Source organism: Achroia grisella, unplaced genomic scaffold (genome assembly GCF_030625045.1).
Source record: "Achroia grisella isolate CSIRO2021 unplaced genomic scaffold, CSIRO_AGI_Agris_v1 utg558, whole genome shotgun sequence".
Taxonomy (NCBI): domain Eukaryota; kingdom Metazoa; phylum Arthropoda; class Insecta; order Lepidoptera; family Pyralidae; genus Achroia; species Achroia grisella.
Genome location: NW_026712938.1, coordinates 3,479,073 through 3,496,289, shown reverse-complemented (window position 1 = coordinate 3,496,289; position 17,217 = coordinate 3,479,073). Strand labels below are relative to the sequence as shown.

Here is a 17,217-nt window from a genome sequence, read left to right as displayed (position 1 = left end):
TAATTTACATCTTAATTCTGATATCACTATTTAAATTCTACCAATTTCTGAGTGTTACTTAAATAAAAATCTTTACAACAATTTTGCACACATTGTTACCTACACTATTCTAATTGTTCAAAAAATATTACGGTATATATAAACTGTATATTATGTTCAAAAATAGAAATTACTCGCCCTATTATTGAAGCGGACAGCACACTCCATCCACGAAACTGTCGTTCTTGTCATCAGAAACTTTTGGCACAGTATGTAAAGTATGCTATTTACAAATAGTGCTGTTATTATAAATAAATCCCTCGTCCCCGGTTCGAGTATATCGAACATTTGGCGATCAATAATCGACTGTAGGGATAAAGGAATGAGGATGATTGTCGTCGAATAACTAACTCGACGGCATGCAGAGGGAAAAGGACTTACTATGCGCAGTTCAGATGCACTGCGCGGGATTGTGCACTCAATTAGGCACTAACTAGAAGAGATTAGTATGCTAATAGTGTCCATTATGGTTTCACCGACACACTCGCATTCGGCGAAATTCTACAATAAAAGTTTACGGTCGATGGAGCTCGCTAGACTAGCGTTTTATAGAGAAAATCTATAAACTAGAACACTAACTAAATTAAATAATAAAAACAAATAAAAGTTCTGACCCATCCAAACAGCACTCGTCTAATCGGCGATGGATCATCGAATGCTATAGAGAAAACTATATTAGCTAATATTTACATGATTATCTAGAAAGTGCTGGAGATTAGCACGGAACGAGGTCGCACCGAGCTCCGACCTAAGCAACAAGCACTAAACGTAACAGTTACTAAAACAATTAACGGTCAAATATCTTAAATTACAAATGGAGTTGGCACTGTTCGCGACACACGGCCGCTCGCCGCTTCGCCAGCTAATTATTTGGACTCAAACCGACGGTCGTACGATCCTTTAACGGATTTCGTTTCAGAGCTGTAATTTGTCGTAAAGTACTTTCCTTATTTTATGTTTCGTGTGGAAATTGTACAATGGACTAGTAGATTCTATATTTTAAGAAATAAATCGTTTCGTGGAGCGTAATAATGTAGATAAAAGTGCAAGTGAGCGACTTAGAACTATGCAAAATAGTTGTGTAGCCGTCTGGGTCGCGGGCTGCATTCTGAGGGCGGGCGTGTTGAATGTTAGGAATGTTGGACATGCGGCGGCGGGCGGGCCGCGGTCTCACGTGCCTTCACCGGGGAGAACACCATCGCTTAGCATTGCTGCCGTTGCAATAAAAAATTAAGTAGGTGCCACCCCAACTCCGAACATGCACGGGCTTACCGGCTGGCTGCGCAGGGGCGCGCCGCGGACACCATGCTGCATGTGCCCCGTTGGATGAGTCAGAAAACGAAAAGCCACCGTTAAAATACATTAGAAACGCGAAGGAAGGCTTCGGATATGAAATAATCAAACTTCACCGCACGCTAGCCAACTCCACGCTAACACACTATCTCTTCCAGTTTATTTTGGTCGCAATCGATATGCGAACGAATGGAAAATAAGCGAGGTACTGATCGACCTCGATTTCTAAACGATCAATTGGACAATAAACGATAAAACGTTCTGCTTATACAACGGCAATTTCCTTTATTTTAAAATATAGCAGCTTCACAATATCATAAACTTATTTATTATTAATGATATAAGACGATATGTCGGAACAGTAATAAGAACAATATAAACCTTATAATTAGAAAAAAACTTATACATTATGAATTTGACATATGGGTTACATAATTATTTTAATGAAGAGATCTGAGCATATATCCTAAGCTTAACTAATGTTATTGGAATTACTTCCTGAGTGGTACCGCAATATAATATTTCTGATTTTATATATTAATTGAAAATTATAGTAATTTCGGGCTATATGGGCAAACCTAGTCGGGCATTTAGCAACACGCATCTGTGAATTCGTGCAACTTGTAGCTAACTCGCTTTGTGACATTGCATTCCTTGTTTGGGATTCGAGAGGGGAGTCTTAGGGCGTAATACCAAAGATCTATTCGCTTTAGAAAAGATTTATTTATGTTCGTAAGAAATTCCGGGAGCCGTTAACGGGTATTCCGGGTAAAAGAGTGGTATAACGTTGGCGTGGGCGTCGTGGTTGCGTTGGTGTGGCGGTGCCGAGGCGCGAGGGCCTTATGAGCTCTGCCCGAGCATCCCTGGCCCCGGGCTTACATATTCAGCACCGACCAAGAGACGACTTTCCGGTGGTAATACTCCCACTAAACCTGCGGCAACAAAATAAAAAAAGCTACAAAGCCGGCTTCGGAGGGTTCCGCCAACAAAACCGCGCTTATATAAATAAACACTCGGAAAGTGTCTCGAAAAAAGGAACGATACAAACGGAACCCTGTCAAAATACTCAGTCAAAATTAACATGAAAGGAAAAACAAAAGTTATAAAAAATATCATTACGCCGAGGAATAGTAGAAAAAAAGAAGAACAACGCCTGAAGCTCCACTCATCGAATCTTTATGGGGAAACTTGGAATTGATAGTTTCCTGTTTACTGTTTTCGGGCTATTTAAAATTGTTTGCACGCATATACACGGAATGATGGACTAGTTTTGCTATGTTTTCGAATTAAACTTAACCCTATTTATATATCACGCACAGTCACGATGCAGGGAACGGGGGTCATTACGTGTTATTCTGAGTATTGAATCGATCATCAAAATTGTATCAGGAACATGGTGTTATTTACTGAATAATTCATACGGTATTAGTATATCTTAACACGCAATAGATCACGTAACATGGAAAACGTCAATTTGATTGCCCGACCTTTAATTATGTCCATATTATAGCGATTAATGTTTATAATTTAAACGGACTGTAAAGTTTTATCATGAGTTTATATGACAAATGGGATCGAATAATGACGTGTGTCATTTGACATGTATAATGTAAACTTACATTACGCAATATAATATTATAGCTTACATGTATAACTAGTTTAGAGGATGGCGATAAGGACGGTCGCACACATAGCGATTAATGATCGAATGTTAACTTATATGTACGTAATAATTCTGTTTATCTTAATTTTGACAAATAATTATTGCGAGGTGTTTTAATGAAGCAGCAGATAATTATATCTTGACGTTGATTGTCCCGTGTTTAAATATTTGGGATCGGTTATTTGGCAACGTTTGCCATAACGTTTAAAATTACACTGAATCGCATTACGATAACAATAACACGAAGAAGATAGCATAATATAGATGTATCCAAAAATATGTAACAACAACAATAAATTTATCAATAACATTATTATTTACGCAGTGTAAATATTAATTAAAATATAATTGAGAATTAACTATTAAATTAAAATTACATACATATTTTATAATTACAGCAAATATATTAAATAAGATATTAAAATAATATTTTTTCAAGCTCGATGTAGAGTTCATATTTTTTACAATCACAATTAATAAATAATTAAATAAGAATCTAAACTAATGCTATGTTTAATGATAAACTACGCAAATGAAGATCTAATCGTTGGTTAATACTCATCCTCTAAACTTAGTAATTTATGAAATTAATACCTATCTGACCATCTACTGTTCTTACCTACCTAATTGATATCTATTTATATATTCTTACATTTAAAAGTACTGTATTACTAACTGAACACAAAGTATGATTTCAAATAATGTAGGTAATTTTTGTTCAATGTAATAAACAGTTACAGATTTCGTAAAAAAACTTAAGTGTTAAAAATATTTAGCCAGTCGTTTAGTCAAGTTTCTTAAAAAATATATATTTAGCGTGAGTAAAATATATATTTAGTCAGATTAGTGTGATATTTTTTAAACACTCATATTACTAATCGGGGGATGTTCCTAAATAAAATAATTGCTACAACGAACGAACATGTTTGTGTGAATATTTTAACGAGGTTATAACGTACGTTGAATGGAATGCGTCACTCATGTTGACACGTAAGGGCGATATTAATTATTTATACATGATGCCGTTACAGGTGAATCTACTTCTATTTACCGTTGGTTAATATAGACAAGGATAAATTACACTTGATTAATTTGTTGGTCTACAGTATTAGACTAGAATATTACATACACAGATTTAACAGTACCTCTTTTATGGACAGGTTTTTGAGACTACTGGAATGGTAATCATGCTATCTTATAAGAAGAGGTATCTCTAGTTTTTTATAGACTATAGACATGGATATGAATCACAACATATCCTCGAACTTTTTGAGTGTTCAAGGAATTAGGTACCATTACAAATAAATTTGCTTTCTGGCAAAAAAAGTTGAAACAGAGTATGTAGAGAAAATATTATATATTATATGTTCTAATGAAAAGTAATTAATATTCAAGGAATAGTTTCTAAGAGAAAAATATAAAAAGTTAAAGGCTTAGCCATGGCTTGTATAAACATTAACTATTTTTTTCATGTTGTCTATATTCTGCTAGTTTATCCAATATATGATTCTAGGACCTAATGCAACTATGTTTTAGTTGGAGCCGTTTAACTTTAATACATAAACAATAAACTAACTTTTATATCTTCTAAATTCGACAGTGTCTAAATAATAAATAAAAATTTAATGCTTGTTCTATATTATATTACACCCACGTACTATCTAAAATATCTTCACCATAATTACATGTTTCAAGTAGGTATCTTTTGAATTAATAATGTTGATTGTACATGTCACAGACACTTAAACTAGTTACTATATATTACACTACAAACATTATAAATCATGACGTTGTGTTCAGTTTACCTATGCCCTATTGAAATCCAAACACTATTCACTACACCATTCTATATAGAGGACATCTAAGTATTATATATGCTATAAATGTTCTGCTAGCCTATTATTATGCCGCTTTTATTGTTAACGGCTAAAGATAAAGAGAGCGAAAGAGATAAAATGTTCTAAAATCTATCCTACATATATCATTATACTACCGCAGAACTACAAAAACTTGCTTTGGTCTATTACCATTAATGTTTAAGATTATACAAGATTTATTATACTTCTATAAATCTTGATTATAAGATTAATATTAATATTAAATACATATTAGAACACTTGATTTTATTTTCTTATCGAACCATACTAGTATTAACAAGCCTGAAATGGCCTACATTTGTGAAAAGTTGGACTTCAATGCCATGCGACATAAAAAGTCGATGGATGCAAAAGAATAGAAAAAAATAGTTATTATATTAATTATGTTTTGTTAAAACGTAATAAAGTTGTTTGTATATTCGTGATAAGAAAACTGTCTTCCATCTAACCACTACAGTATGTGCAGTCATTTCACTAGTGGAAGACATTATTCTTTGTTAAAGGATAGCAAAAGACCTTCTTTCATTCCATTGTCAGCCGAAACGTCATTTCATAATACCCTTTATTATAGTATCATTATATACTACGAATTCTTATATACGCATCAATATAGTCACAACATGGCAATACAAAAACGAATAGTCCATGCGGCTTCATCTACCGCACACTGAGATATTAATATTCAAACCATGATATTTAATTAACCATTTGCGACCGGATACATCGGGGTATAATTTATGGTGGTCTAAATATTGGTGATGTAGATGATGTTACCAATAAGCTGGAAGCGGCGTCGGCTGAGGAATGCTAATGGGCAAATGGGCGCACATTAATTGTGGCGGGGTCGCGCGCCGGCGCACAGTGTACGCACGTTGCGGTCATATAACCAGCCACCGGCAAGGAACCGGATTTTCGTGTGCGGTAAATTCACATGCTGAATTTCAGACGTGGTCTGTGTTAAAAATTAAACAATAGGTCTGTATTTTCTGTAAATGGCCTACGAAACGTTACGTCGAGAAATGTGTAGGAGAGTTTTATGCATGCCTACATAGTTTCTTAATACCATTTTGCTCAACACGGTTTTAAGATTCTTTGGTTTAAGGCTGTTCTCATTCGTTGATTCGTTTATTTCAATAAAAGTAATTAAAAAGCTGCCCAATTGTTACTTTTTATATTTGAACTGCTATCTACAAATGGTAAACTTTTTTGTTAGCGCTAGAAATGTTTGTCTCGCGTGTCGTAAAACGAACGCTCGAAAGTAATTACTTGAAACAATTTATACGACTAATACGAGGGAAAATCTTGACCACTCTCCGATTGTACGACTATTTATTTTTTATATATCCTACTGCATTTTACTCACATTCAACTCGCTCAATTAAAAATTTCCAATAGTTTGCATTTCCGGTTTAATTTAAGTTCAATCGAAAAAATATACGGTTTGTATATTCGCCACGAAAAATGGGAAAGCCAAAGCTTAGTGGCGTAATTATGGTTGAGCGAAGGCAGCTCAAACACAGAGCGTGGACAAATAACGAGAAGAGTATTTGTGCAGCTGTGCTCGCCGCACCTCTTACCTAACTCCGCTCCCGCCCACACTTTGAAAATTTACTCGTATTCTTGTATATTAGGCTTAAGTACGATGCAACGAACTTTGAAATGCCGAAATTACCACAAAAATTAACATTCTAGTCTCATTCACGGGATCGACTAGAAGCCTCTGGTGGACTACTTTTAATTAGTGAAAATTCTTTTTCGTACGCCTCGCGATTTACATAGAAGTCACCACAAAAAGGACGTCACTTTTTCAGTACTTTTGTTTGAATCTGTTTAAATCTCTTTTAAAAGCTTTCTCTGTTAATGAGGAGTGGGTGATGGTGCGATACTAGACGAGGGCAAGAAAGGGCGAGGGGAGAACTGAGATACGAGGCGAGGCACGGCGGGCGGAGAATCGAAGCGAACGCGGTATTTGCGCTAGAGTGTTTGCCCGACGCGTAGCATTTGAGAATCGTTAGGGCGAATCATTTGTAAACATAGAGCGAGGCGCTCGCAATTGGCCGGATTGTCTCGACAAAATGCTGAAGATAAACAATAAGCAGCACTTCTCAAAACATGGACGTTTTGTAATTGACGGCGAGCCGTTTATCTAGATGGTTCAGTCATTGTTAGAGGTGTTAACTTGTTAGTAAAGTTGTTAGTGTGAGTTCACTCGAACTTTTGTCATAGGAGAAGTTAGTTGAAATGGGAAGTTAGGATATAGTCACCTTAGTAAAGGCGATTCAGCGTATGCATTGTTATTCCTGCATATGAGCGGTATGTTATTAAGCGAATTTGTGTCTAGTACGTTAGCAGTTAGTGGAATGCATTGTCGCGGCGCGAGTTCACAGATGCATGGCATGTACATTGTAAACCCCGCTGAGCTCGAGCGGGTGGTATGGCAGGAGTGTCGCCAGGTGGTGATAGTGATTGCCGGACAGTTGGTGGTGCAAGCTCGCCAGGGGATTACCTGCAGGATATGGTAGCCCGAAGCTAGGATAGCCCGAATAGCTACGTCCTGCCGCATACGCGGCATATGCTGCGGGAAAACCTGTACAACAAACAGTCAAATATTATTAGAAGTACACAGTAGCAAATATAATAGAAGTTAGTAATCAAGTCGCATGCTTTTGTATTTTATATTAGTTTAATGTCACATTCTGATACTGATTCATTGGTCGACATAAACATTTGGTATGTAACACATGTCCCTCTGGCCTCGTTCTAAAATAGAGCCGTCACATAGAAGGTAGGAAAGTGTATCGTACTCGATTGGTACGACACCGCTTTGGACAATGTCCAGCGGATGATATTTTGTAAACATCGTTGAATGTAGCGCAGTCTATGTGAACTAACGATGGCTTTGAACAGCAGTAAGAGATACCTACTGTATTCATTAACATATTTATTTCATTAAGAAACAAATTGTGATACTGCGTCTTATTTTGTTAATAATGAAATAAATTTGTTGAACCCAAAACTAAAGCACAATATTATTAACTACATTGAAACAAATAGTACACTATACGTCACTTCTGTTACCCGACTACCGTATTATAGATGTTACGCATGTTATTTGATGTCAAAAATAATTAAAGTGATATCAATTGTTATGATAGCGCCGCATTTTGCATAACTCTACCAATGATTTATGAAAAGTATGAAAATTGAAGATATTATTAATTTAAAATTATAAATAAGACGGACTGAATTGCGAGTAAACCATAAAATACAAGTCCGAACATAAAAAAAACATAACTAATAAAAAGTTAAACGTTAAGGTAATCTCCACTGTAAGCCCAAATTTCATGTCTATATTTCTTAGAGCTTTCTTAGCAGCTTCCATCGCAAGAGGAGTTAGTCAGGAATAAAGATTCTTTGACGTCAATCAAATTCGAACGTACAATGTTCTGAAACTATAAGTCTAGATAGTAAACCACTAGGCCATGATAACACTTAGATAGATGACATCATTTGAAACAAGATATTCTTGTCAATACAAACAAACAACTAGCCTGACAATTTTTGGTACAGTTCTCATAAAGGTTTTTTTATATTAACGATACACAAAAATATCTATAAAGTAATCGGGTTTGTTGAAGTCATAATACTTGATGAACTTAAAACATATGTATATTGTACTATTAGTTCCTTTAATAACATGAGGTTCGTTAAAATATAAAATGAATGATGATCCAACAACAGGCATCGGCAGACACTGTTACTACAGCAGACCGGACGGATCGTTTATCACATTATTGCCAATCAAAATAGTGTATCTGTTAGCCCATATCATCCATCATGCACCAGACGGACATACCTACGACACGTATTATCCCTTAATTAAATGCACCGACACCTAACACTTTAAGTAAATTAACTACGTAATTGATAATGCTCATGATCAGTTAGCACAATTAGGCCTATTAATATAATATTGTTAATAATGACCTGACAGATGCAGGAATGGCTTACGAATGGAGTGACTTGTAAATAAAAAAAAAAACGTGATATAACTTACCATCAGGAAGAGCACCCAATGACCACATGAAATCTAGAAATGTAAAAACATTTACATAAATCGATCTATCCTTATATCTTACATTTATTGTGTGTGTTTATTTTTTATATTATATTATATTATCTGAACTAGTGATGTGCCGTGAGACACTATTTTGCTTGGCGAAGTTTTTTTATACAAATAGTGAGTATATGGTCAGATATATACTTAATTTATATTTATATAAGAGCATTCAATATTACTAATATTCTACCATCAAACATTTTCTATATTGGCATTATAATAATGGGGTATGTTAGTGCTTTTCATCATTGTAGACAACAATGTCCAACATTTACTTTACATGTTAATCTATTCTACACATGGTTAGTCTAAAGCTAAACATGTTAAACAAAAAACGTCTTTAAATATTTTAGAAATGAATTTATTAATGTCATACTACTGAACCTACATAATAAGTTAATACAATTAATTCTATTAGTTTACGAGAGCTACTTTTAATACAAATATTTTTGAGTGTATTATGAACTTACTGTCCAAGGAACAGTAACAGTTAATAATGATGTATTGAAATAATTACAACTAAATAAAACTAATAGTGAACATAATATTTGGTCCTAGTTTGGCATTGCACAATATAAATAATATGTAAGGAGTAAAGATTCAAATAAAATAAATTGATTACTATAAACACACAAAATATTAAAGACATTAATTAAGTACACCTAGACTAGTATAATCATTAATCTTACAACAATATTAAATAAATATAAATAAAACATTTTTCTAAAGATCTCACAAACTCATATATAACATCCAAAGATAATAGGTACCTCTTTCATCCACTGATAACATTTTTTGAAAAGCCGACATCAAACTGTAAAACTATTCGTCGTAAAAAGCTAAAGAATAAATATCACTTACGAAAATAGATTATATATTAATTTCACCAATTGTTTATTTGCAATCAATGATGTAACTAAAAATTATTTCACTAAACTGTTTATTTATATTATGGATGGATATGTAGCAAAATTGGCAAGAATCAGCAGAACCGCAAGGCTCTTATTGTATATCCATTTTAAAAATCTACTTAAAAATAAGGTTAAATACCAGGCTCTGAACTATATTTCTATCTATTTGTAAATCAAACTGAAGTAAGCACCTACTACCTGGTAGAAAAATATTCATCTCTATCATCCCTACATAAAATTGTTCCAGTTTTCTTCTACTAATTATTAACAAATATATATTTATGTAAATTATTATAATGTAAAATAGCTGAGTCTATGGTATGACTAATTTATTTTGATATACATTTCGAAAATCTGCTATCTAACTGACTTACTAATGGAAATTACTAAAAATAAGACACTTTGGATATTATCAGTTTCCTTAATGTACATTGTAATATTCGTATTTTTGGCAAGGCAGGGGAGAGTAGGAATGTAAAAGATATCAGGAATGAATAGGATAAGATTGCCAGCGCAGCGTATAGAGGAATGCATTGAAGATGCACTACAAGTTAAATAAATATGACTATATTGAGTTGTCTGTCATGCACGTCAATTAGAATGGGTGATGCGGATGCTGTTGGAAAAGAATTGCGGATCAGAGAGGCAAAGGAGTCGGCAAAGTAGCATGAGTCAGGGGAGAGTACAGAGATGGAATATCAAGTGCATGAGCACCCAAAAGTTCAGAAACGGAATACGCAAGTGGAGGAATAGCGAGAGGAGCAAGGGCAGGTCGTGGGGGCCTTGGTGCTGGGCGAAGAGCGGCTAGAGCACGACGGTAAGCAGCTGCATGTGCGGCACCAGCGGTACCAGACCCCGCGCCCGCAACAAGAAGCTGCGCTGGTGCATGGACTGGATAAGGGGTATATCGGACGCCGCCTGTCACGCCAGCCGCTACGGCGGTACCTAACAACTCACCGTACGCGCCGCGTCCGGCGGCTCTCGTCTTTGCCAAGTTTGCTGGGAGCATTACTTCTTTTGGTTGGGCTTTTTTGCATTCCACCTGAAACAAAATTAAATTTTTAAGAAAATCTGTATGCATATTTAAGAATCTGTATATTTAAGCAGTTTTATCTTCATAAAAAATATGACCTAAGCTCGTAGAATCTCTTGAACAAGAGTTACTCTGGTGGACTACGACTTATTTCTAGTAAATTTTTATTAATCATTTATTTTACTAATTTCAGCAAGACACTTCGAATACTCATACTTTCCAGGGATCGAACGAGCCGAGAAATTATGGAAGAAAGGGGGTGACGAAATCGGTCGACAATCCGTTATGCTTCACGGTTCGAATCACAAATTGAATTTTAATTTGCTTTACCAAGTCAAGGAGCTTATCATTGAATACTTATTATATAAAACAAGGCAAATTTTACGAGTTTTAAATTATATAATTATTTGGATACGATACCTTCCAATAATATCTCTAATATCATAGTTTTATTGAAATAATATACAATGGTAACAATTATACACAATATTTAAAGTATAAGAATTAAATGATTTTAGTCTGTCCCTGGAAGTAATTTACTAAAATATATAATATTTTAACAATTTTGAAATCCACTTTAATCGATTGATTGAGTAATTTAAACAAAGAGTAGCTCTGTTTGGTACTTGTATATTCCTACCCGCCCCTGAAGGGAGGGCAGGAGGCAAGTATAAATTACCCAATCTACGCTAACCCAAACCTCTAGCAATAGGATTTTCGTTACCAAGTAGCATCGTTACAGAAAAGTACGTAGGCTTAAATTAAAGTCACGGGATAGATAGCCTTAAATTTCCTCCGAAATCCTGTTGAGGCTTTTTTATTTTTTCAAAAGTTAGAGTTGCGTATAATATAGAACGACATATTCTAAAATATACGAATATTAAAGTTTGCAGTTACATTTTTCATAGAGCTGCATAATCACAACCTATCTTCGTTGAGAATACGGAGGTATATAAAGTCGCGTCCACATTTGTCACGCGGACGTCACAAGCCGACAAATGAAGGCTTTGCTAGGCGTTAGCGCACTTTGTGCACTTTGCACAACTTTCTGCGCCGACATGGAACTACGTGCTTTTGCATTAACGCGACGAAGTGAGTACGCGGGCTTTACCGCGTTGAGTGTCTTTCCTCCAAGTTTTATGCCTAGATAAGGCTGAATAATCAACATGTAAAATAAGTTGAGGGACTCGGCTTCACATAAGTTATATGGAAGTTTTCATCTTTAAAACATAATAAAAAGTTACGATACGAACATACTAAGGTATGTATGTAACATAACATATATGGAGGTGTAAATATATATAAGGATATGATATGTAAACTTTATATTACGAAAATCGACTAAGTTATTTGATAAAATGAACTATAAGTAAAAAACATTCTGAAATATTTGAATATTTGTATGTCAGTTTAATCTATACAATTTAGTTTATTTTATGTTCCCTACTTTAATATTTAGGCAAGTCGTTTTTATAACTATATAAAGTATAAGTTTAGATAAAATAAACATGATTTAGATAGGTTTCAATTTCTTATTACAATTAACATATTTCTTTCTTTCATTGTATGTTCGTCATTATTTTATTTTCTCCTTTTTGCATATTACCTACCTGTTCAATAATGAAATCCTATTCCCTAATGTCGCCTTATTATTATACATGTACTTAAATCTATTTTCTACGTCCTTTCGTTACTGTATACATGTACATAAAGTATATTACATCTTCTATCTAAGTATTCTTCGATCGTCCACAACATAAAAATAGTGAGTGTCGCCATTTGTTAGGTCCGATAAAGCTTTACAAATGAACCGGCGCCTACGCCAGAGGCAGTCACTGCTGCCGTGGCACCCTCCATTTGTTCGGTAACACGCAACCGGGGGGACATACCAGAATAAATGCCTGCCCACTTTTAGCTAAGATAATATGACAACGAAATTTGTTAAAAGTCTTATTCCTCTTTGTCACTGCTGCTAAAATTAAATTAAAAACTCAGTTCAAAATATACAAACAAAATCTGGTTCTAAACCTTATTCAACAGTGGAAAATTGTTCCATTTTAAATCTACGTACAATAATACGAACGGCTATGAAGAAAATTCAGTCAGGGGATCCGACGTTAATTGATGTCGCGTCGTTGGCGAGCGGAGTGGGAAACAAAAGGTCACAAACAATTCGCATTGGAGTTCGCAATCCCGATCAAGCGTTCGAGATCGCGACGCAGTTTAATGACACGAAAAATAACAAAGGTAAATTGTATTTAGCCCCAGCTAGGTAGGCGCGCCCTCCGGCCGATATATTGATCTCACTGGAATAGTACCTAGTAGTATTCGACACCAGAGCTCGGCTTAACTCAACCGAGCGGACTTAAGATTTGCTCCAATACGCCTCCACTCGATATAACGCTGCTTCTAATCTCATCGATGTATGAGGAATTTAATTGTTTCGTGAGAAAACACTACGTCCTATGCTTCACCACTTCGTTGAACATTCGTACGTAAAGGTGAATTAATATGAATCTGAAAGCAGTCATTAAATTTTCGCTCGATTGATTTTGAGTGAAAACCTTTTAAGGTAAAACAGTAATGTCAATATCGTCGAAGGTGTAGAATTGTGCTTACCTTTTAAGAACATTGATTTTATAACCATTTGGTCGGAATACATATTAAGCATATTAAATTATAAAAAAATACAAAACATCTTCAGGTGAAAATGTGTAGTTTACATTATTTTACTTACTGGGAATTTCACAATTATTCCCTGTCGACACTAACGGAAGCAATTGGGCACCGGTTGATGTTTTTTTAATCCACCTTTACGAACCTTCAAGCGAACATAAAAAAGTGTGGAAATAAAAAAGGCAGAATAAAATACTCAGGAGTATTACGAACAAAGCCGATGCGTTTAAGTAAATCCGGGCGGGGTTCGAATTTTATTAATTCGCGTAGTATATACATCGCTACGTATAATACTATACTTGTGATGAGTTCTTGGTGAGCACAGTCGTAGGGACTTATAAAATAAAAACTCTTAATTAAAATCTTGACAACGGTAATTTAAGCGAATGAAGTTGTCAGTTTTATGGCTTGTGCTGTTGACTAGGACGTATTACTTTTAGAGTAGACAAAGTTCGAATTAGAGAATGTTATCGACCATGTCCAAGCTCAATACAGTATAAGAAAATGAAGCAAGTTTGTGAACGAGTTCACTGGAGCGGCTCGCATGTGTGTTGACGTTAACTGCATTTTATAAGATTTTGTATCTGTTTCCTAGTACTGAAATTTCTGTTTCCTTTGAGATTTTTGCTGAACTACGGGCAGACGGCCAAATAGACAACTTTATAAAGGATAAAGCATTCAATTTTATTTTAAACGAATACAGTACCACAACGTATTTATATGTATATTACAAAATTTTACAGACGACTGCTGTACAATATTTTATTTGACGTGAATAAAAATAAATAATATATGACCGGCATAGAACTGTACTATACTGTATTAAATGGACAGGGGATATATTACCGTCATGTTGAATAATTTCCTATAATAAATATAATCGAGTTGATTAAAAGGTTAAAGTATTATTTTCCGAATAATACTTGATTTTAAGAATTTGTGATAAATAGTTATTTAACTACGATTATGTTGCTTGTCTTGCAGTGTAGTGTATTACTGCACAATATTGCTGTGTCTGTTTTTAGTAACGTGATAAACATACAAGTATATAAGAAAAATGGATTCAAAATTATCAAAATTACTCTTTTGTTATCAGAAATTCAAGGCATCCATATAAACCGTTACGAAAGCACAAGTCAGGCAACTTTGTAAGAAAGTAACGCGGTGCGAGCGTAGCGTACGAACATACGTGAGAGATAAACGCAGACGACAGGGGGAAGGGTTAGGGGGTAGGGAGTGAGTCAGATAAGTTTATCAGGGAAACCTCTCGCCTGCGTATTGACAGAGCGTCGCAAGCCTGGGCCTGATTGCCGTTAAACGGAAGTCGGGGCGTGGGAACCGGAGGCTAGTAAGTGCTCCAGAAATACTATGATAAAAAATCACGGGTTGGGAGGTAACTTCGATATTTTCTTTGCAAATCCGCAACATTTGGGAAAATGCTGCGGATTTGCAAAGAAAATAGTTTCAAAAATAACTAATTTAATTCTTATAATACTTGTACTATGCATATGTGATACGGATATTTCTCATATATTGTTTAATAAACATTAAAAGTAAAGATCTTCACTTAGTAAATAAATTGATAAGCGAAATAAAAACATAAATTACGAACATATGATGTTGCGTAAGGAAGATCGAGTCACAAATCTTGCGCTCAACAGGTCACGGATAATGAAATACTCCGCCGCGCCCCGGGAGCTCTTTCCATATTTACGTAACTGTTGTTCGAAGAAATAAGATAAGCGCAAGTCGACGTTTTCCGTCGAATTTCAGCAGTTACTTAAAGTGTTGGAGTGTTTATACAGCGCGGTGAGGGGCGACCGAAGTACGATGGGCCGTAATGTGCGAAATTCAAATCAGATATAAACGATCGACTCGTCGCTCGTCGTCGATAAGCGACGCAGTAACGTTACCTGCCACTAGGGTTGACGCCTATCAAAATGAAAGTACCGTATATAAAAAGTAGCATACAATAAATAAAATGTCTTATAGATCAATTAATTTAATTTCTAATTTTATTGTATTCAATTAAGTACATAATAACGTTACTGAATATTTTTAATTGCAGAAAGAGTTATAACGTGACAACATCTTGAAAAGCCTTTCAAAGGTATTTGAGATTGGCTTAATGCTTGCCCTAATATATGTTATAAATTAAATGTGTTATAACCCTACCTACACTCTACAGATAACCGTCTAGCTATTGGAAGATAGAAGATATTTTATATAGGAACGTTGGAAATAGATTTGAACGCCGTAATGTGCAGTTTTCGTGAGCTTTCACGTCTTGTAGATTCAAGTACGTACCTACCTAGATAGAAATATGTATATGCGTAATTGAATAATAAATAAATACACACTAAAGCTATATTATAAAATTAACACATAAATTATAACAATACATAAAATATTGTTTTTGACATCAAGTCCCTTCTTATAAAATATCATCAATAAAATACTAATAAAACACATCAATTGAAAACAATCATAGGTTGCATTAGAGTAAGCAAACATTTGTATAATATTACAAAGCTGTAGCTAATAAACATATATATTATTTGTAAAACGTACGACACTCCGCAGACATAGAAAATAGCAGCTCCTGTCACATTCGCGATGAATTTTATATTACAGTGGTACACTCGCCATCATAGAAATGTTAGTTAGATATTAAATATTAAGTGAAGTACTGCGCTGCGCGGCTTGCAACATTCATAGCGAAGCCTGTCTAATACCGAAGGTTATTTCTGGAAAATCGATTGGGGTTCGATGAAACTGTGGTTTGGTTATGCGAAAGTATTAAGACATTTGTACCTAATATATGTATATTACGGTAGTAACAGAATTCGAAAAATATGCTGCCAAATTATATTTTATATCGTAGTTCAAAATATTGTAATACATAGTTATTATTTAACTAAATGTGTAAAGGGACTCTTTATCATAATGACCTATTTGCTCAGTAATATCAAAATGTATGGCATAGAATGTTGAATTAATACCTTTTCCGCTTCAACTTAAACGAGCTCTGAACACTAGCTTTGTCGAGTAATTTAACAAAGTTTAGTTTTCAACTTAGTAATTAGTCATATTAAATTACAGACTACTATTCCATGTAAAACCTACTGTGGCACTTCGATGGCGTCGTGGCATTAATTAAGATTTAATCTTAGCATGTGTACAATGCAATCCGGTTGTATAGTAATGGACGACTACTGCAAATTCCCATTGAAATCGTCCATTTGAAGTCAGCCGTATTAAGGCCGTTTGCAATTGTAAGTGAACACAATTTTCGCGAATGCGTTGCTTAACTAATTCTTATCACGCGTAAGGGGGCTCTGGAGTGTTAGAGTGGGTATAATAGAGGAGAATGACCATCGTGAATGGCGACCGCGTAGTTTAGCCAATTGGAACATATTATATAATAAAATTCTGTATATTAGCTGGAATTGAAGCCATGGTCTGGAATGTATTATACTAAGTGAATTGATTAATAAAAAAATGGAGCTGTGAATCAGAATCTTAAATTAATGGTTTGAAATGAGACATTGTATTAAGATTCGATTTTAAAGTTTGATATTTCCATCAAGTACCTATCAAGCATT

General features: G+C 34.8%; 1 protein-coding gene across 4 annotated transcripts in view; it reads right to left on the bottom strand.

The window, feature by feature from the left end:
• Window positions 1-17,217, bottom strand: part of LOC131848493 (RNA-binding protein Musashi homolog Rbp6) — a 516,162-nt gene that overhangs the window by 10,585 nt on the left and 488,360 nt on the right. For 3 of the 4 annotated variants that reach the window (XM_059198377.1, XM_059198376.1, XM_059198378.1), the window contains 3 exons: window positions 10,861-10,945; window positions 8,930-8,962; window positions 7,379-7,459 (listed from right to left, as the gene is read on the bottom strand). In XM_059198377.1, the coding sequence (XP_059054360.1) occupies window positions 7,379-7,459; window positions 8,930-8,962; window positions 10,861-10,945 (199 nt within the window). Of the gene's footprint in view, window positions 1-1,723; window positions 2,265-7,378; window positions 7,460-8,929; window positions 8,963-10,860; window positions 10,946-17,217 lie in introns of those variants that run through there. The other variant, XM_059198379.1, reaches the window with a different exon arrangement.